Below are 22196 nucleotides of genomic sequence, written 5' to 3'. Positions count from 1 at the left end.
GAACTGGCGACGCACTTCCGGCGGGAGACAGCTCGCGGCGACAGGCAGTTCCGGGGCGGATCCGAGTGGAGGAGGAGGGGCTCCGCTTAGGCCCTGCGGGAACCCAGCTGGTGGCAGTGTGGAGATTCCGCGCAAACCCCGCCCATCCCAAAACAGCCCAGACATCACTGTAGGGGTTCACACTGGTTTATTGAGAGCCCTGCCAGGCTGAGAGCTCTTTAATGTACAGGCAGACAGGCATGCGGAGCGGGGCTGGGGATTGGAACAGGCCCTAGACAGGGGTCACTGGCAAGTGTTGTAGATCTGGACCTGCAGATTGATGGCTTGAAGCACGCTGCGCATCCTGGCCTCTAGCCCGTCCAGCTGGGCAGCCTTACCCTCCAGTGCACGTTCGTTCTCTTCATAGGTGCCCTCCAGTTCTAAGAGGGACATGTATCAACTTAGGGGTCCTTTTCCCACAGTCCCACCTCTTTGGTTCCTCCCCACCACAGTCCTCACCCTGTAACCGCTGCAGCTTGTCTTGAGCAGCCTGCAACAGGCCCCGAGCCTCATCCCGCAGTTGTTCTGCCCTGGCCTGTGCAGCTAGCACACCCTGGGACTTGCGTTCAGCCAGGGCCTTCACAGTTTGGTATTGATCACCCACTGGGCCCTGCAGCAGCTGTAGATACAGACGGCAGCATTGGCATGGTAGCCCAGTGGAGGCTCAGCCATCACCCCTACCTCCTCCAGCAGGCTCTGTCTCAGCCCACCTGCTCAGCCTCCCAGGCTCGGCTCTGGGCACTGCCTGCTGTTTCTTCAGCTGTAGAGGCTGCCAGACTATTTCCTGCCCGTTTCAGTTTCAGATCCTCCAGGAGAACATCCAGTTGCTGAGCTCGCTCACCTGCAGAGCTCAGTGCCTGCTCTGCACCTGCCATTCTCTCCTGTACCTGCCATGAGTAGGCCCAGGGTTAAACAGATCTATGGGGGAGCTGGGAAGATAGCTCAGTTGGTAGAGTGCTTGCCTTGTAAGCACAAGGCCCTGGGTTCGATCCCCAGCACCCCCCCCCCAAAAAAAAAAAAAAAAAAACAGATCTATGGTACATGCCCATAATCTTGCCCCACTGATGTCCTAGGGAGACTACACCTGGTGCAATGTCTGCTCTGTATCCTGTGTGTCAACCACTGCTCCCTGGATGGCACCCTGGGCAGCACCCTGTGCCCGCTGGGCCTCTTCCAGTGCTGCCTGTACTGTTTCCGCCTTCTGTTTCTCACCATCAGCCCGGCTCCTTGGGACAAAGGGGAATCAGGGCTTGCAGGTATCAGAATCCCGTATCAGGGATAGGGGTCAGGATCGGGATCAGACCTTGCCCGCTGTGCATCCTGCAGTAGCTGCTCAGCTCGGTGCACATCCCCCACAGTACGTGCCAGGATTGTGTCCACATCTGCCAGGCTTCGAACCCGTTCTGCAATTGCAACTGCCAGGTGCTGGATCTGGTCTGGTGAAGCTGGGATGGAGAGCTCCAATACCTGTGTAGCCACCATCTCAATGCTGTCAGGATCAGCACCCTCCTCTACCGGGACACAGACAAGAGTTTAAGGACAGATACTCCAGCATGAGTATGGAGACATAATCTTGGTGTGGACTCTGGATCACACATGAAATAGGAGTTTGTAAATAGGTATAAAGATGTGACCACAGGGATGGGGACTATACAAAGGGCACAGACCCAGGGACATGGACCAAAGGATCACATATGGGCAGTGACTTAGGGACCAGACCTGGGGTCAGATGAACAAAACCAGTACAAGCCCTGAGACCCAAGTATAAATCTAAGAAGAGCATAGACACAGGAGAGGCTCACGGCTAAGGAAGTCCTTCACACTTTGGATAAGTTCTCGAAGCTCCTGGTTGGCTTGCTCCACTTGTCCCCTGGAAGCATTAGCTTTGTCCAGGGCTGCCTGGGCTCGCTGCTGTGCCTCGCCTGCCTGCCGTCGAGTCTCAGTCACTCGGCTGAGGATGCCACCACCTTTCTACCAGTGCCCGCTGTAGCTCTGCCTCTGTGTGCCGGGCCCGGCCTAGTGCTAGGTCTGCTGTGGCTGCTGCCCCACTGCAGCCAAGGCCCCCACAGCGGAGTTGCCCATCTTCATCTCGACAGCCGGCTCCTCCACAAGGGCTGGTAGCACAAGGTGCATCCCCTGGGGCCCCACACACCTGCCAGACACAGAAGAATTCAGGACTCCATGAGAATATCCATACCTACCTGTCTCACCCCAGACTTGCACCTCACCAGTTCATTTATGCCTGTCAAGCTCAGGGTACGAGCATGGTCAGAGAGTTTGTCCAACGCTCGCTGGTTGGCTAGGTGTTTTCGGTTGAAGTCTTCCCTCTGGCCATCCATTAGCACTTCTGTCTGATGCCGGGTATCTGCTGAGTTTCTCACAGGGCTATGCACTAGCAGGGCTGAGGTGTTAGCACGACGTTCTGCCTCTACAGACTGGCTATGGGCATGGCGGATGCTATCATAGGCACCTAAGTTGGGCAGAGGCAGGCAGTCAGCTGAAGATCAACCCTGGTCCACTTGCCTAGTTGACCAACTACTCACCCAGGAAGTTTGAATGCTTGAGCAAGTCCAGATGCTGGTTAAGCTGCCGTAGTGTAAGATTAAGTGCAAGTCCATCTCGTCTAGACCACTGAGTGCATTGTTGGCATTAAAGTTTCTCATCCTGCACATCTGTCAACTTGGCCTCCAACTGAGTCAGATGCTCAGTGGCCTCTCCAATTTCATGCCTGCATCAATGAGTGCCTGTTTAGAGAGGCTTCAGCCCTCGTACACTGAGCCTCTACCCCATCCCACCATGTATCCTCTGGTCCATTCGCACCGAAGCTCCTCTGTGGCCTCCACAAGCTGTGTGTGGAGGTAGCTGAGGTGTTGTGGGCACCCACAATGGCCTGCACCATGCCCAGTTGCTCCTGCATGTGCCAAAAGCTGCTCTCAAAGGCACCCAGCACAACCCGTCTGCTGAAGTTCCTGTGCCCACTGCTCCAGGCGCCGTGTACGGGCAGCCAAGTCCTGCACCACACGGTCCCAATCCCCGAAGCATGCATGGCAGGGGTGGCAGAAAGGAAGACACCCGAAAAGCCACGGGCACACTGATCACAGCGCACACCAGACATGCCTGGGCGGCAGCTACAGTGACCTGTGGAGCGGTGACACTGAGGTGTGTCTATTCCACGAGGGTCACAATCACAGGCTGCAAGAAAAGGCAGACCACAGAGTTAGGGCCCCTATGGGGCATCCTAGGAAGTCCTCCATCCACCCTGGCTCCCCAACTGCCTCACCACGACACTGCAACCCAGGTCTCCCAGTGGAATTCTTGGCACTCTGAACAAGTCCGCCCACCAAAGCCAGCATGACATTGGCACTGCCCTGTGAACTAGGGTGGAAACAGAGCAGGAGTCAGAGCCTCACTAGAGGCTGAGCCCTTGAGATGAGGCAGACTGCTGGGCCCATCTACCCAGGGATCTGCAGGAGAGTTCCATACCTGATTGCAGGTGGGGCCTCTGGCCTGGCTTAGGTGGCAGGCACAAGGCTGGCAGCCATGGCTACTGGTGAGGTTCCAGAAGTTGGGGGCACAGTGGTCACAGCTAAGGCCTTGGACATTGGGGAGGCATGGACACTGCCCACTGCTTGGATCACAGTGGCATTGGTCAGTGGATGGGCAATGCTGGGGATCTGTGCCCACCATATTGCAGGTGCAGCCTGTGCCAGTCAAGATGAGCACAACAGTCAAGGGGAGCTCAAACCATGGAACCCCACCCCCACCATTCCTTCCCATATCCACACTCACGGTGACAACTCTGCCTGGCAGCCTGACCATGGAAGCCAGGCTTGCAGTGGGCACAGTGTGGTCCCTCCGTGTAGTGTAAACAGCGCAGACATTGCCCCGTGTGGGGGTCACAGGCATCAGGGTCCATAGGGTCAATGTTCCCACTGCACTCACATGGCTGGCACCTGCCACCTGGCCTTGATGGGTCCCCGAAATGCCCAGGGGCACAAGCTTCACACCGTGGCCCTGCTCACAGTCAAGGAGAAACCATGAGTGCTCAGCCCAGCCATTTCACCCTGATCCCATACCCGCCACCTACCTACTTACCTGTGTAGCCTGACTGGCAGTGGCACACAATCTGCTGAGAGTAGCCATCCCGGTGGCAAGAAGTAGCAAAGTGCCTTTGGCTTCCAGGGCCTTCAGGGCAGGGACAGGGCCGGCACTGGCCCCCATATGGCAGCCGTGGATCCCCATGGAAGCCAGCAATGCACCTGCAGGGATATAAAGGAAGATATGGGTGATCCCCAGGCAGCCTACCTACCCACCAACCTACTCATATCCCCTCTAGGCTCACCTTTCACAGTGCTCACCCCCTGTGTGATCACGGCAGCCCAGGCAAGTGCCTGTGTGGGTGTTGCATTCATCAGCATGCCCATTGCAGACACATGGCCGGCAGCTAGGAAATCCCCACTGGCCACGTCGGCAGCGGTCACAACGAAGCCCAAAGGCACCAGTGCGGCAGGGACATTGCCCACTAATCCCTTCACATAGGCTGCTGAGTGCCCCTTCAGGGCTGCACTGGCAGGCTGTGGGCAGTGCAAAGTCTGAGCTGAGGGAAAGAGCCTAAGGGGAGTCTGTGTGGAGTCAGGGTGGGAAGGTCAGGGAATGGAAGAAACTGCAAGTGAACCAGGGCTAAGAGTTAGTATGGGGTCCAAGGCAGAGTTATAGGAAGGAAGCAGAGCCAGATGAAGGAGGGAGAACAGTAGTGGGAAGGAGAGAGAACAGAAGGGAACAAGGGGGAGGCAAATACCTTGACAGCCTGTGGGGCCAAAGCCATAGTAGCCAGTGGCACAGAGGTCACAACGGCGTCCAACCACTCCAGGTTTGCATTGGCACTGGCCACCATGAGGGTTGCACTCAGAACTCAGTGAACCTTGAGGGTCACACTGACAGGCTGTGGAACGGGGGTGCAAATCAGGTTGGGCTCCACTTCTGCCCAACCAACCCACATCATGGGTACTCACGCAGGGCACCATTGTAGATCAGGGTGGACAGGCTGATGAGAAGAGGGGCACAGGCCTCAGAAGGAGGGATCTTGCCAGGCACCAGACCTTCTTCATGGCATCGGTAGTGTTCAAAGGTGGCACGGCGCTCCAGGGCAGCAGCATCACCCCCACTGAACATTTCTAGCACCAGGACATGGGGCAGCAACACCAGCTAAAGAGATGAGCAAAGAAGAGTGTAAGTCTTATGAGGGACCACATTGGAACTTCCAGAGCACTGCTATGGGTTTGCCCATCCCTGCACCACCATGAACCTGCCTCTTCTGTCACAGACCTCTCTTTTCTACTACCACCACAAGCCCCATCCCATAGACCCTGTCATCTTGGTTGGTATGGGCAATAGTTCACCGAGTCAATGAGTAGGTCAGGTCCAGAGTAGGAGGTTTCAGGCTGGGTACTTCCTCCTGTTTGCAACAGCTTCAGATGCAATTTGTAAGAGATGCCAGGCTCAAGGCAAATAGCTCTAGGAAGCATCATGTATCTAGAGGGAAGCAGGTATAAGACAGGGGTCATCCTTGGTCCCTGTACCCATCATGCTGGGCTTCTCACACCCCACTTGCAGCAACCAGCACTTGGCCAAGGCAGAGACTATGGGTGGTTAGGATGGTCTGGGCCTGGGCTGAGCCAGGCTAGTCCAGGCCAACAGACAGCTGCTGAGGACCTCACAGAGATCTGTACAAAGGATTCTCGTAAACAGGGCTCTCTGGATCATACACCTGGGCAGACAAAGCTCATTGGAAACACTCATACATCCTGACAAATCCACAGCATTTCCCTCGCACTTCAGGTTGTCTCTGACCCTGACTTACAACCTACAATCTCTGCTCATTTTCACTAAGAGTACATCACTTTCTCTCTCAGTGTCCTAGGTCATTCCCATCACCCTACCAACCCATACTTTGGTTATTTGATCTCACCAAAATCCTCCTTTAATCCCTTGAGTCTTCTCCTAGTTTCCACCTCACTTTTGTTTTGTTTTGTTTGGTTTGGTTTGGTACTGGGATTAAACCCAGCCACATCCCCAGCCCTTCTTTATATCTTATACAGAGACCAGGTCTTGCTGAGTTGCTTAGGGCCTTGTTAAGTTTCTGAGACTGGCTTTGAACTCAGATTCTCCTGACTCAGCCTCCCAAGCCTCTGGGATTACAGGCATGTACACCTGGCTTTCCACCTCACTTTTGCTCTCTTAAAAAATAAATTCCTGGACTGGGTAGATAGCTCAGACGGTAGAGTGCTTGCCTTGTAAGCACAAGACCCTGGGTTCGATCCCCAGTACCCAAAAAAAAAAAAAAAAAAAAAAATTCCTAAATAGAGACCACTATAGTCAATGTCTCTTCTCTCTAGCCCTCCACTTAAGCAGACTTCTGTCCCATCCTGTGCCAAGGTCATCAATGACCTCCATGTAACTAAACCCAGCAGCTACTTCTGTTCTTATCTGACCCAGCATTCAGCAGCATGTCATGAACTCACTGTGCCTTCCTTCTCTAGACACATTTTTCTCTTACCTTCTTGGTCCCCACCTACACTCCTGGTTTCCCCCCAGCCCTCTAGTTTCTCCTTCTTTACTAGCCTCTAACACTAGAGTACCCGGAAGCTTGGTTTTAGTCCTCTGTCCCTTTCTCTGGTCATTTCATCTAGACCCACCCCTTTATTAGTATAAATCCCAATTTTTTATCTCCAACTTGGCTCCTCCTAGTAATTCCAGGCACAGAAATCCAGTCACACACTTCCATGGCTAAGCATCTCAGAACTGCTCCTCCCTATGTCTCCATCTCAGTAAAGAGCCCTACCCCCATTCAGATGCCCAGGCCAAAAACCCAAGTCACCTTTCCACTTTCTCTCACTTCCCTACACGTTTAAGACATCAGCGCTACTACTACATCCTCTAGAGCCTTCCCTTTTCTCACCATCCCTATTATACCTTTGACCCATTGGCTGTCACTTATCCAACTCAGTAGTCTTTAGCATATCTTCCAGCTTTTTACCTTAACCCTTTAAGTCTGTTCTCCACTCAATAACTAGGAGAACCTTTGAGGTTTTGTTTTGCTTGTTTTGTTTTTCCTGTAGTATTGGAGACTGAACCCAGGGCACTCTACAACTGAGTCACATCCCAGTCATTTTTATTTTATCTGAGACATGGTCTCACTAAGTTGCCCAGGCTGGTCTGGAATTCACAATACTCCTGCCTCAGTCTCCCAAGTCATTGGGATTACAGGTATGCACCACTACGCCCAAATAGGTGAATCTTTGTTAAACACAAGCCACAGTTGGGAAATGTTTATAAAGGGTGCAACCACATTCATTATACTATTCTCTCTACTTCTGTGTATGTATAAATGTTTACATGATAAAAAATGTAAAAAGAGCAGCACATGGTGGCATACGCCTATAATCTTAGCAACTTGAGAGGCTGAGGCAGGAGGATTGTGAGTTCAAGACTAGTCCAAGTGATTTAACAAGTCTCCATCTCAAATAAAAACAAATAGAAAGGACTGGGGAGGTAGCTCACTGGTAAAGCACCCTAAATTCAATCCCCAAAATTTTAAAAAAAAAAAAAAGTACAAAAAGAGGGATGTGGCTCTATGGTACAATGCTTGCCTAAAATGCATGAGACTATGAGTTCAATTCCCAGCACTGCAAAGGAAAAAAATTGCTAAGTTTTGGGGCTAGACATGAAGTTTAGTGACAGAGCACATGCTTGACGTGCACGAGGGTTCAATTCCAAGCACCAATAAAAAGGTAAAATGATGAAAAAGATACATGAAATAAATACTGCCCAAAATATAATAAAACATTAACCAGGGCTGGGGTTGTAGCTCAGTGGTAGAGCGCTTGCCTAGCACGTGTGAGGCACTGGGTTCAATACTCAGCACTACATATAAATAAATAAACAAATAAAATAAAGGTATTGTGTTCATCTACAACTAAAAATATTAAAAAAAAAAAAAAAATTAACCAGACTAGTGTTCAGAGTGCTCTGATGCCACTGCCCCACAACCAACATGACCACCATGGACTCTTCCTATAGTAACACTGAATAATTCTCATTAATTCTTGCCTTGTCCTCTGAACCTTAGACCTCAGAGAGCAGTCCTTGTTTTATCTACTTTTTTTTTTTTTTTGTACTAGGGATTAAACCCATGGGGGCTTAACTTTACCCTGAGCTACATCCCCAGCCCTTTTTTGTTTCATTTGTTTGAGACAGGGTCTCACTAAATAGTTCAAAGCCTTGTTAAGTTATTGAGGCTGGCATTGAACTTGTGATCCTTCTGTCTCAGCCTCCCAGGCTGCTGGGATTACAGGCATGTGCCACTGCGCCTGGCTATTTTGTCTTCACTCTTCCTGTGACCACAGCCATGTCCAATAGAGCCTGACAAACAGCAGTCAGGAGGAGACATTTGAAGGAAGAAACAGGTGAATGAGCAGTAGGATCTTCCAGGTGTCCTTCAAAGATCTTAGGGCTGGCCCTACAAACCCCCATCATTATGAATGCTACCATCAGTACCCTCACCTGGTGTTTGGTTGCAAAGTCCCTTGGATACGGTCATCCTTGGGCAACACATGCCCACACAGGCTGTGGGCAGACACAGGCCCTGGACGTTCCACAGTCAGTTCTATCTCTGCCCATTGTTCAGGAACCTGGGGAAAGGGAATGATGGAGGAGATGCTCCCATACCCAGAGGTTCAGCTCCAGGTCAGTTGTCACAGGGTCTGACCTGGGGCTCCAAACGCAGCAGCAGGTCATAGTCCATGGCCCTTGGCAAAGAAGTCACCAGGAACTCCAGCACCTGACCCTCCCGCAGTTGCACGAAGCCTGGGCCAGTCCAAGATGGAGTCTCCCCGGTGGTTGCCACGCGTTCCACCACATCCAACACCTGAGAGGTAATGCAGTCAGACATGGAGGCTCAGGTGAGGCACTGCCTTTTCTGCCATATCTAGCCCCAACCCTACTTTTCCTGCCAAGGTCTCACCCAAGGTTGCATAGCACCCCTATCCTCCACAAGGCATCATCCTCAATGCAGCCTCTTTAGCCATTCCACCCATATCCTATGGGCTCACCCACCTGCCCTCGGGCATCCTCAGCCTCCCAAGTTAGGTGATCCAGGAAGGGCCGGAAGTAACCAGGTTGAACTTGCTCACAGCGCCGCCCAACCATATGTTGGCGGCAGCGGCACTGGCCCGTGGCCTCATCACACCTGAGGGGTGCTATGGTTACTCAAGAATACCCTCTTTTCCCCCTGCCCCTTCCGGGTCCCCTTTATAGCACTCACTGAGGATCCAAGGCACCACCCACATCGCAGTCACAGGGGCGGCAGCCAAGCAGGTCGTGGCTCAGGCCCCAGTGGCCAGGCTGGGAGAAAAGGGTTGCTGGGGGCCAGAAATAGACCTCGCCCGCCACCCAGTGGGGAATCCAACCATACCCCTCAGCCTTTACCACCCCTTGGTGAACACATGGCCTTCAGTCTACTGGGACACACCCCTGCCCTCCCAAACCTGAGGCTTCTCATCCAGGACTGAACCTTTAGCTTTAAGTACTCATCCACCGGGACATGGACACTGGTGGCTGAGGGCACCCCAGAACCTCAGTCTTGTACCCAGGACCCCAGAACCACAGCTCCCTCCAGTCATACCAGGCAGTGATCACACCCACGTCCAGTCACCAGACGCTTGCAGAAACAGGTTCCACTACTGGAGTCACAGGGGGTGCCCCCAGGCACCGTGCCCCGTGTATTACACTGACAACCTGCAGGCAAAGAAGTATATCAGCACCTTGGGGAACTGAAGCAGTACTCAGGTTCAGCTGAGTAGGAGTAAGAGGCTGGGATTAAAGGTCAGCATGGGCATCAGGGCAGGAGGCACTTACGCTGGCAGCCTAGAGGGTCACTGGCACTTAGCCCAAAGAAGCCATTACGGCATTGCTGGCATCGAGTGCCCACCACATATTCTTTGCAGCGACACTGGCCTGAGACCAGCCCTAGTGCAGGATCATCATGAGAATCACAGCGACCACCATCTTGGGAACCCATAGGATCACAATCACAAGCTGAGAACAAAAAGAGGTACAAAGTCATCCTAACCCAGTTATCAGTCCTCTTCTAAGTCCCCACCCTGGGTCCCTGGTCTGGTTCTACCCTAAGTCCTCCCCACTGCAATTCCCCATAACCTGGACAACAATCTGGCTTCCCAGTTTCTGCCCCAGGCTTAGCTTTCTCTTGCTCATGTCCAATTTCAGCCTTACCACGGCACACAGCTGGGTCCCGCAGATCCTTGGTTGGGTCACGATAGAAGAAGGGTCGGCAGAGCTCACAGTGGTTCCCAGCTGTGTTGTGCTGACACCTATCACACACACCTCCACTCACATTGCCAGATGCTAGGTATACAGCCATGTCAAAGTGGCAGCTGTGAGTGTGCCCATGACACTCACACTCTGTGGGGAGGGAAAGGCCACTTGAGGGACCAGCTCCTGAGAGTAAGGGACAGAGGAGGGAACCCTAATGCCACCTTAGATCCCTGTCACAGGCCAGAATTTGAGGGTTGTGACCTAAGGACTGCAAGTTCTCATCATCCTGGACCCCTAGCCCGAGTAGATGATGTGGGAGGTTTGAGGAGGTCATCAGGGATATTAAACCTGGATCTCCTTAGATATAAGGTGGGTGTTAGGGATTAGACCAACCAGTTCTTGGATCACCCAGAGCACAGCCAGGCTGCAGAGTTCTGGAGCTATGGAGCCAGGGTCTCACTTACTCTTACAGGCATGACTGTGGCCATCCTCAGCCGGATGCCAGGGCAGGTCATGATAGAAATCCTGACACTGCTCACAGTTGAGGCCACGGGTATTGTGTTTGCAGATACAGGCCCCATGTACCTATGGGCAGATAGGTTGTCAAAACTGTCTGGTCATGCCCTGCCTCTTCCCTAACCATATCCCAGCTATCTGAAGCTCCTTACCATGCCCTCAGCATGGGCTGGTGCCCCTGGGGCTGGTGCACACTGTGAGGCATGTCCATAGCAGAAGCAGTTGCCACGCACAACCAACTCATATAGGGCATAATAGTACTTCTCTCGGATCTCCCGCCCTTGGATCGAGCAGGTTGTCTCCCAGCGTGTGAAGCCGAGTCAAGTTCACTCGTAGATTGGTGATCTTCAATAGATCTGAGTCAGGAAAAGGGTTGGGGTCAACTAGCCAGACTGGACCTTGCTGCCCTGTATTTACCCAGGGGCTGCAGCTGCCAAGGTCACCTTGGGAGACCTCCGGTCAACTGCTTCCTGAGCTAAACTGGGCTTGGCACCTGCCCTAGAAAGCACCCAAAATAGTTACTGAGACCTCACATAATCCTTAGCAAGTTACTGGAATTGTGCCAGCTCAAGGTTGAGGCACTCACTCTGGATCCGTGAGCTGTAGGGGTCTCGGATAGGGATGGCAGGATCAACACACGATAGATGACCTGGAGAGGCAGGAGGTTCATAGAGATACAGGACCTTGCTGAGGCCCATTGTGCCCTCTTTCCACCCCAATCCAGATCTTAAACCTTACCTCGCCTTCAGTGGATGGCTCAATTTCTGAGTAGCGGGACTCACAGACTATATCATCCCAATGCCGTGGAGGGGCTAGTGGGACTCCTGGAAAGTCAGCCCCACAGTCATAGGAGAAATATCGGTACACATGCCAGGTGCGGCCAAAGTCTGCTGAGCGCTCCACAAGCATGGCAGCAGGGCGAAATGTCTAGGTAGGGGGCATAGCTGATCAGCAGACACCAGACCCAAGCCCAGCCCAGGCTATGGAGAGTCATCCTCAGCCTGGGATTGTCCTCACAGACAGGTGGGGATGACCATGCAAAGACAGGCAATAAACTAAGGGGGGTAGCCATCTCTAATGGGGAGGCCCCAGGGATCATGGGGCCCAGGAAAACAGCACCTGTCCCAGCCTTTGATGAGGGCAGCAGAACAGCATGTGCAAAGGCCTGGAAGTGCAGACATGTACAGTGTGGGGAAATAAAGGCGGAGCCTCCCATGCAGTCAGTGCATAACACATGAGCTCAGAACTAGATTGAGGATCAGGGGCTCTGTCCAGGGGTAATGGAGAGTCAAGCAGGGTGATTTGGGCACCTTGAAGGTCATAATGAGGTGCGTGAAATGAAACTCAGCCTCCAGGTCCAGCTGGATGGTGACCATGGGAATACCTGGGGCAGGAGTTGGAGGTCAAGGACTTGAGGCAACTGGTGGGCATCCTTGCTCACTCCATACCCCACCCATAGCCTCACCATTCTCTGATTGCCACCAGGCTGCCCGGCGCTGTGGTGCAAAGCTGGTGACTACATTCTGGATGCGATGGCTATGTGGGTTGTCTCGAGCAGAGTAGGGTCGCCGGGAATCACATAAGAAACATTTCTTCTCATCCTGGTTTGAGTGAGGGTTAGGATCAGTTCCTCAGCCAGTATGAGCCCCACCCTAACCCAGCCGCCCACCCAGATCCCAGCAGCACCTGCAGGTGACTGACAATGCAGTAGGGTTGGGGACCATGCAGGCCACAGGTGGATGAGGCAGTCAGTCTGTCAGCACGGCCCACCAACAGGTCACCTGTGGCTGGGTAGCAGCTTCCTCTTGAACAGCCAGGCACATCTAGAGCTAGGGCCTGGGCCAGTGTGGCTGCCAGCACTGAAGACAGTGGGTCAGCCAGTTCTGCTGTACTTCTATTCTGTAGCCCCATCCCATGTGCCCAAGAGACAGCCACCCCAGGACCCACCATCACATCCCACAACCCTTGGCCCTCACCCAGCCCCCTCACCACTTAGAAGCAGACCCAGTCGAAGTTCCCAGGGCACAGCCTGTCCCTGCCGGCCCCTCCCTTTGTCCCCTGAGGCCCACTCCATCCTGAGGAGGAGGAAAACAAGGGAGAGGGAAGATGAAGGATCCAGTGCCCTAGCCCCACTTCTCCCTTCAGGATTCCATGCTGACCCTGCTTGTGTGGGTCTTTGGCGCTTTTCCCTCTGGGCCCTCTGTTGGTCCCAGTGTCTGTCCAGCGATCCCTCAGCTCCGATTCTGGCGACTTTGAGCAAAGTTGGGAAGCACGGCAGGAAGGAAAGCATGGTGTGGATCCCAGGCAGGCAAACAGCACAGGACAGAAACCCAGATCCCCAGCCACTCCACCCCCAACCACTCCCCAGGGAACCAGACTTTGACCAGATTCCAAAAATCTTTACTGTGCCCCTAAGGCCAAATCTATGCAAGGGTCAAGGGAAGGTTGGGGGTTTGGTGCTTTAGGCCACCTCAGGAAGAGTGTGCATGATGTTGAGGGCGTGACAGAAGCAAATGAAAGGTTTCTGATCTGCAATAAAGGGTCAAGCAGCCTGTAGCTGTTGTCACTGGCATCAACATGGAAATCACTGTCACCTCAGTTGTTTGATCCCAGGGTTCCAGTATCAGTGATGAGGCAGAAGGGTGCAAAAGAGGCACCAATTCCCCTATTCGGGGTTGTGGGGAGCTTTAGGACAGCCCCAACTGAACAGGACAGAGGCTGGGGAAGACATGGGGAAAGCCACACCCTGCCTAAAACACAGGACCGGGTAGCTCTGCTGTCCCTAGTCATTGTAACATATAGGCAGAAGTGCTGCCTCGGTTTCCAAGTATGAAAATGGGCACTAGGTGGCGGACACTAGACTGAGAAGCAACTAATAAATCCGGATCTTCTTTGGGCTATTAATCCGCTCCGGACCTTCCAGCCCTCCGGGCCTCGGAGTTGGAATGCGCGCGACCGGCAGGCGCGTGCCCCACCCAGGCCCTGGGGACCGTGGCGGAGGCGGGGCTGGGGCGGGGGTTGGGGGGTGCTGTCTAAGGAGACTGAGGGTCTTCAGGGTGGGTCAGGCTTGCTTTGAGCCGCTACAGATGTATCGTACTGTCTGGGGCAAGGCAAGGACTACCCGAAACTGCCAGCCCCAGGCAGGGGTAAAACTGGGAGTTCCTCAGGGATCCACTTTACTTCACAAAGGAGCATGGGGGCGGGGCAGTCAATCTACTGGACTTTTGGTATCACCAGAGTAGTCTCCAGTCCACCAGGTGACTGTCATGTGGTTAACCTATGGATTTCAGATGTACAGTCGAACTCAGAAGTTTAGATCACTCTAAATTTCTGCAGTGACCCACGGGGGCTGATGCAGGAGGATTGCAAGTTCTAGACCAGCTTCAGCAATTTATTGAGATTCTGTCACAAATAAAAAATAAAAAGGGCTGGCATATAGCCTAGTGGTAGAGTGTTTCTGGTTTCAATCCCCAACACAAGGGGAAAAAGAAGTAGTAGTTTAGATCACTCAGAGATAAAGGTCTAATAGGCTTAGGGGCACTAGATGCCTTAAGGAGTTACAGAATCTCTCTGTTCTCTCAAGGTCAGAGGACAAATAGCGGACATGATGGGGTCACATAGGGCTCACTCAAGGTCAGCGAGCACTAAGTCGGGTCTCTGTTTTCTCAAGATCAAGGAATTTCTGGGTCATTATGGGGTCTCACTGAGCTACCCAGGTGTTCCTAGAGTCCTGGCTGGCATTCATAGATGGCAGTCAGCAGGGTGACATATGCATTGGTACCCAGCCACATGTACTCAAGCAGCTCTGCTGCCTGCTGCTCCAGGGCCTGCCTTCTTTCAGGGTGGCTACCTTCTTGCCCAGTGCCTGCTCATTCTGTGCCAGAAGGCACTCCAACCCTGAGAATCAGTTCATTTGAGCCAGACTTTGATCCCTGTACCCTCCTGCAGCTCTGTCACAGCCACCTGGACCATCAATGATTCCTAGAGCAGATCCGGACGTGAAACCCCACTCTACTCAGATCCTAATGACCCATTTATCATTGCCTAAGGTCTTGAGGGACAGGGACTTAAGAACTGAGACCTTGCTCCAGCAGTCTCTAGCCAAGCCTTAGCCTCATCTCCACTTCCCACTGTTCCAGAGGGGTCCCCAAGACCCAATTCCCACTGTTCTGAATCTCTCCTTGGCTAGGACCCCAGTCATGCCTATGGCCTATGGTGCCTGTTCTTCTCTCTGGGGCCTGTTACTGACTCAGAGCAAAACATGTCCTGAGGGCCTCAGCTGCCCAAGACAGATACTCCAGGACTAAGATGATATCAACCGCCAGGCACCCTGCCACATGGGGCGGGGGCGCGGTGGGGTGCAAATATTGGGAGTTATAGAAAGGTCACATTAAGCTAGCAACTAGGTTGAATACTCACATTATCAGGAGAGAATGCGGATCACAGCCATCATTGAACATGGATGCAAGGGAGATGAGGGGGACAAATGGGTTATTACATCCTATACACTGGCCTCCAGGCTTTAAATGGCTACCCACAGCCCTTGCTCTGCACCCCCACCTCAGTCAGAACCCTCTGAACATCCAGCCATTGGTCCTGACTGGACCCTCACCTGAAGGGCACAAGATTCTCCTTTGGGCTCCCTTTTATACCCACCCTTTGAGCTCTACCTCCAACCTCCTAACCCTTCACCTGGTCTGCTGGGCATGAGGGAGGATGTCTCCAGCTCTGAGCAGATCCAGGCCCACAGCATCTAGTGCAAGGGAAGCACCCTGGATCTGATCCAGCAATAAGGTGATGCCTGCTGCCTCACCTTGCAGGAGGAACACAGCTAGCCATATTATGACACCAGCTCCACATTTGTAACAGCTGCACCTTCATCTATTGGGAAGGGAGTAGAAATGTTGAACCCTGAATCCTGATACCTCACCAAATGAGTCCTGACTCTAACTTCTCATTGACTCTACCTCACAACTACCCAATGGCATGCAAAAACAAAAACAAAAACAAACAACAACAAAAAAAAAAACTTACCAAAAAAAATGTGAAATTTCAGAATTTTGCAAATTAGTTGTTAAATGGTACATAGACTGAAATCAGTCATAGTAGGATTACTTACACCATGAAAATTAATAAAGTCTACAAATCAGTACCCCTGATTCCCAGCCAGTTGTCAAACATTTACCAGCATACTAGGGCCCCACCACCACCACTGATCCCTGGTCAGCCCTATGAATACTCATTCTGGAAGGAGTTTCATGACAATATCCTGGATGGCCACTTGCCCCCACCAGTTGTGAACAGACATGTAACAAGTAGACATGTACCCATAAGGAAGCACTGGATGATCTGAATTGTTGTTTGCATAGGAGCCATGGCAGCCACGCTTCACAGGCCCTTTGAACAATGCCATGTTTCCTGTGCCTGGATTTCTTGCTGTTTCCTGGATTTGTTGTAGCTGATAGGAGTGGGAGTAAGATGTAAATTGTGTCTCCTACAATTCCATGTCTGAACCACAGTCTCCTGTGGCTCCCCCTGTGACTCCCATCCATAGTCCCCATGGCTCTGTACCCATTGCTGTTGCTGCTCCAAGGCTGTGACTGTTAAATACAGGCTACAGGAAAAGTTGTAAAAGGCAATCAGAGCCCACTGGGCAGTGGGCAAGGTCCCAAGGCAAGGGGTTCTCAAGAACACAGGTCAGCTTAAGTCCTGATGCTTATATTCCTGCAAACAAAATGACAGTGCATGTCCCAGATTTCCTGTTGCCTTATACCCAGCATACTCTGGAGAAAGTTCTCACTAGGCAACACCTTCATAGTAATCTATATCTCTACCCATCATTCCACTTCTGACTGTGATCCGTGAGTGTGGCATCTGGACCCTATCAGCTAACTCCTTCATTTTCAAACCACCATATAACTAACTCCTCTTGTGGGCCCCCCTATCCTCCAGAGAAATTTCTCTGTCTACTGCTGGGCATGTAGACCTGCCTCAGGAGGCTATCTGATCTTCTAAGTGCAGCAATAGCCTGGACTGTGAGCATTATCTCCTGGGAAGAGGTCTGGGCTTCAGCATGTGTAGGGGATGGGAAGGGTGGATAGAAGAGTTCTCAAGGTTAAATTCCATGAGACAGGAGTAATCCACTTCCTGTGTACCCCACATACACAGTACACTGGTTCCTTCCTCCTGCCTAGTCCCCTTCACCAGCTGCCCACTTATACTCACCTTGGGTTCCTATGGCCCTCTGGGGCCAGGTCAAGCCCTTGACATGATCTAGTTCCCAGGATAAATACTTCCATGCATTCCTGCTATCTCCTGATCTACATACAACTCTCTTTTGGCTACAAGCTATTCTGTGGCCCACAGTGTCTATGTCAATATAGTCATTTTCCTCCTGTGAGGGAATGGAGCATTAGTTTGACCAGAGGTGCCCTTTGCTCCATGATTCCTCACTTAGAGAAAACCATCTGACTCCCAGAACCACGACTAAACAGACCAACTGTGACCTTCTGTATCCCTGACTCTGACTGGAGACTTCCCTGCCTCCTAATCCCAGGACTCCTTGCCTGTGTCCAACTGTCTACTCTTTAAGTTGCTGTGGAATCCTCACAGGGAGTGAAGGAGACTCCAGGAATACTTGTACCTGCTGCAGTACCCCATCTTGGCCCCTATCACCACAGTCAGGAATCCCCTGGCATAGGACAGCCACCTCCTAGGCCACAACTGCCACCTACAACTGAAGTAGAGCCAAGTGTTTAATCCCAGGAAGTGAAGCAGATAGAACAGAACCTACAGAAAGGAACATCTGGAGATGAGAAGGAACATCTGGAGCCACAGGCACATATCTGGCACTTCAACCCTGAGATACCGTCTCTGCAGAGGCAGGCACCCATGTGTGTGAGATGGAACCCTGTAGGTCATAGGCACAGCCTGCAGGAGAGAGAGAAGGTCAGGGCTGAGAGCACAGGGCACTAGCCCTGCCTCACTTTCAAGATCCTGATGGCGCTAGCTCTAGCCTCACCTTCAAGAACGACTTGTAAGTGTGAGAGTGCACACCAGTCCTCACTTGCTGAGAATTGCCATGGGCACTGGCTTCCATCTGACCAGAGAGACCATATTGCATAGCAGACTTTGTTACTTGTTTGGCTGTGCTGGGGATGGAACCCAGGGTCTTGCACATGCTAGAAAAGTGCTCTGTCACTGAGCTATATTGCGAGCATGCACAGCAGGCTTTGAACAAGAAAACAACACAGAACTGTAGGGGCTCTAAAACCCAGTCAGGGATAACCAGGATTAGGAAAGAGCTACCCAAGGGGTCTTCTCTGTGGGAATCCTCTAGCTAGGCTTGCCAACTATTTTCTTATTTTTTTTTTAAACAAATATTTTCACAAGTATTTCTTTAAGATTTTTGAGGGGGAACAGCAAGAAATGTGCTATGTTCTCCCTCAGGGAAACGTCACCTTCTCCCTTATCACTCCACACTCTGTGGCCCTTCAGGGTAGCCTCATACCTCTCTCTTCTTTTTTTTATTGTTTGTTCTACTTAGTTATACATGACAGCAGAATGCATTTTGATTAATTGTACACAAATGGAGTACAACTTTTCATTTCTCTGGTTGTACAAGGTAGTCACATCATTTGTGTAATCATACGTGTACATAAGGTAATGATGTTTGTCTCATTCCACCATGTTTCATTCCCCCTGCCCTCTCCCCTCCCCTCATTTCCCTCTACACAATCTGAAGCTCCTAAATTCTTCCTTTACACCTGCGCCCCCCCATTACATATCAGCATCCACTTATCAGAGAAAACATTTGGTCTTTGATTTTTTGGTATTGGCTTATCTCACTTAGCATGATATTCTCAACTCATTCATTTACCTGCAAATGCCATAATTTTATTCTTCTTTATAGATATATACCATAGTTTCTTTATTCATTCATCTATTGAAGGGCATCAGATTGGTTCCACAATCTAGCTATTGTGAATTGAGCTGCTATAAACATTGATGTGGCTGTGTCACTGTAATTTGCTGATTTTAAGTCCTTTGGGTATAGGCCAAGGAGTGGGATATCTGGGTCAAATGGTGTTGCATTCCAAGTTTTCTAAGGAATCTCCATACTGCTTTCCATACTGCACCAATTTGCAATCCCAACAGCAATGGATGAGTGTGCCTTTTCCCTCCATCCTTGCCGACACCTATTGTTGCTTGTAATTTGCATAATAACTATTCTAATTGGGGTGAGATGAAATATTAGGGTAGCTTTGATTTACATTCTCTAATTACTAGAGATGTTGAACATTTTTTCATTTTTTTTTTTATCGATTGTGTATCTTCTTCTGTGAAGTATCTGCTCAGTTCCTTAGCTCATTTATTGATTGGGTTATTTGTATTTTTTTTGTGTGTGTTGTGCTGGGGATTGAACCCAGGGCCTTGTGCATGCAAGCAGGCACTCTGTCAACTAAACTATGTCCCAGCCCAGGTTATTTTTATTTTTGGTGTTAAGTTTTTTGAGGTTCTTTATAAATTCTGAAGATTAGTGCTCTATCTGAAGTGCATGTGACAAAGATTTTCTCCCACTCTGTAGTCTTATCCCTCTTGATGGTCTGTGGAATACCCTTCTTGCCTCTGCACTCCTGGGTCAACCCAATATCCATCCTGACACTAGGAGTACATGTGACCCACAAATCCTGCTCTTCAGAAGTATTGACTTAATACTTGAGGAAAAGAGAGTACAGACAAATCAAAAGAGATAAGAGCTTCTTCAGAAGAGAAAAAAATATGAGTGCCTCAGCCACAGCATACACAGGTGCACACCCAAGTCTTCTCTTAGTTCTGCTCTTGCCCCAGGCATCACTCACTATTGCATTTGGCTGAGGGTCTCTCCCTCCTGCCTTCTCTGGTATTGACCTCTTGACCACTCTTGACCAATCTCCACCATCCCCACATTTTCAGTCCATGCTTCACATTGGCCCACTGAGTTTTCATCTCCTAACCTGCTATGCTTTGATCCTCTATGTCCTGAGCTGCATGCTCTCTGAGTCTCTACGCCCTCACTCCCATACCTCCCACACCTCCTGAGTCTAACTTCTACCTCACCAAGACTGCAAGAACATAATTCAGGAAGGGTTCATCTTCCCTGTAGCCCCTTTCTGTTCTCTCTGCTTCCTAGCTTCCACAAATGGAGCAACACACACCTCTATCACAACTTTCTGCCATGATATTCTGACTCACTTTGGACCCAGAATGATGAAGTTGACCCATCACGGACTGAATGTCTGAAACTATAAGTCAAAATAAACTTTTCCTCCTCTAAGTTGTTTTGGTCAGGTATTTTGGTCACAGCAATGAAAAGCTGACTAATACAAGGACTCACCCCATTCACTCACTACTCTTTTCTTGGAAACACTTATTTCCCAAGGCCATCCTGCACTGCCTGTGCCAGATCTCAATCCTAACTCTCTGCCTGTGCCTTCTTGGCTCCTTCCTAGCTCCGACAATCCCTCACCCATCATACTCACTGCTTGCCATGACCCACTTTCAGTGGTTTGTTCACACACTGTACATGGGTGCACATGGGGTCAGGTTAATGCAGTCCATATCCACACTTCCCAGGCTCTGCTATTAGCTCATAGTTAATGTCATGCAAGAGCACAGACTCACACATACACTGTTTTCAGTCATATACACCAGTGTTGATGGTCACATAGACACTGACAAGTCACATGCAGTCATAGGAAGGCACATGTTTGCTCACACCTGCCTAATACCACAGTAGAACATAGGCTTACAAACTGGGTGACACATTGGTTGCAAAATGTGTTGGGCATGACAGCCACAAAGCTCATGGTCCCAGAATTTCCCAAGGTTCCAAAACAGAGGAGTTGCAGTGTCTGTAGTCTACCCAAGTGCTACAGTTACAGGGGCACTGTCCACTAATATGACTGCAGAAGCAGGCTTCAGGTGAGATAGGAAACATATGGGATCAGTGCCCTGGGGTCAAAGGTTAAGCCTGAGAGAGAAAAGGTTTTGGCAGGAGCTGCAGAGGAAAAACCACTCTCAGTCTTTTGGGAATGTCCTCATCCACACCACCCACACATTGAAGTTAGCAGTTGCCTGGACACAGGCTGTTCTACAGTGGTCACATACAGGTTATCACTATGATACAAACAAGCACTGGTAGTGCCCACTGAGAAGATCATAGGCAGCAGGATCACGGGAATCAACATTATTGTACTAGAAGGGCCAGAATGAGGGGTTTTCTCATGGCTAAGGAAACCCAAAGTAGCTGGAGGAGTAGTGGTCACAGTGGAGGCTAGAATTGGTGTGTATGTGGGTTTTCTTTGGGCCTGTGGGTCACACATACCTATAATAGTTACATTATAGCCCATCTTCCTGGCTGGATTGGATTGGTCAGCATTTTGTTGCTGTAACAAAATACCTGAGAAAAACAACTTATGGAGGAAATATTTATTTTGGTACATGGTTTCAGAGGTTTCAGTCCAAAATTGGCTGACTCCACTGCTTTGGGCTGAGGCAGAACATTACGGTGGAAGGACATGGCATAGAAAACCTTCTCATTTCATGGTCACCGGGAATGAGAGAGAGAGAGAGAGAGAGAGAGAGAGAGAGAGAGAGAGAGAGAGCGAGCGAGCGCAAAAGAGCAGGAAATAAGATATAATTCCAAAGGGCACACTCCCAAGAACATTCAACCTTCAACTAGGTTCTACCTTTTACAGTTTCCAACACCTCCCAACAATCCATTCAGCTATGAATACATCAATTAATTAATCAATTTATAAACTTAAAACCTTTATGATCCAATCCCAAAGCTCCACCTCTGAACATTGTTGCACTGGGGACCAAGCCTTCAACACATGAGCCTTTAGGGGACATTCCAGATCCAAACCATAACACTGGCTTACACTGCCCTCCTTTCACAAAAAAGGAACAGTAAAGATAGGTGTCCAACCTACAGTTTAGCATATAGGTGGTGTTAAGGTTTGAATGTGGGGTGTCCCCCCAAAAAATTCATGTTAGATAATGAAGGAATGTTCAGAAGTGAAATGGACAGATCATGAGAGATCCATTTGATGGGTTAAAAATATGAATAGATTACTAGGTGGTAATTGTGGAAAAAGTAGGTCACTGGTGGCATACACTTGAGCATTCTATATCTTGTCCCTGGATCATGGTGTTCTTTCTGTGTCCTGGCTGCCAAAAACTGAGTACTTTATTCTATCATCACCTTCTGCTATAATGTTCTGCCATACCTCAGGCTCGGAGCAATGGAGTCCGCTGAACATGGA

At 50.5% G+C, this 22196-nt stretch overlaps 1 protein-coding gene across 1 annotated transcript; it reads right to left on the bottom strand.

Moving 5' to 3' along the window:
- Positions 1 to 175: 175 nt before the first annotated feature.
- Positions 176 to 13161, bottom strand: Lamb2 (laminin subunit beta 2). Its single transcript, XM_047565086.1, is given in 40 exon segments — positions 176 to 419; positions 499 to 658; positions 750 to 926; positions 1124 to 1265; positions 1343 to 1550; positions 1842 to 2007; positions 2009 to 2191; positions 2268 to 2509; positions 2583 to 2767; positions 2860 to 2890; positions 2893 to 2989; positions 2991 to 3106; positions 3109 to 3231; positions 3320 to 3342; positions 3344 to 3414; positions 3523 to 3740; positions 3829 to 4053; positions 4135 to 4298; positions 4382 to 4613; positions 4838 to 4981; positions 5052 to 5244; positions 5439 to 5571; positions 8602 to 8729; positions 8807 to 8965; positions 9154 to 9286; positions 9362 to 9441; positions 9722 to 9834; positions 9955 to 10134; positions 10330 to 10518; positions 10836 to 10956; positions 11040 to 11165; positions 11167 to 11243; positions 11474 to 11521; positions 11524 to 11536; positions 11626 to 11814; positions 12198 to 12271; positions 12353 to 12488; positions 12574 to 12746; positions 12877 to 12962; positions 13047 to 13161. Coding segments are annotated over 39 exon segments (5394 nt in total). The 5' UTR covers position 12962; positions 13047 to 13161; the 3' UTR covers positions 176 to 282.
- Between the last annotated feature and the right edge of the window lie 9035 nt (positions 13162 to 22196).

This window comes from Sciurus carolinensis, chromosome 9, assembly GCF_902686445.1.
Source record: "Sciurus carolinensis chromosome 9, mSciCar1.2, whole genome shotgun sequence".
Lineage (NCBI taxonomy): Eukaryota > Metazoa > Chordata > Mammalia > Rodentia > Sciuridae > Sciurus > Sciurus carolinensis.
Note: the sequence above shows the minus strand (reverse complement) of the source record. Positions and strands in the feature narration are given on the sequence as shown.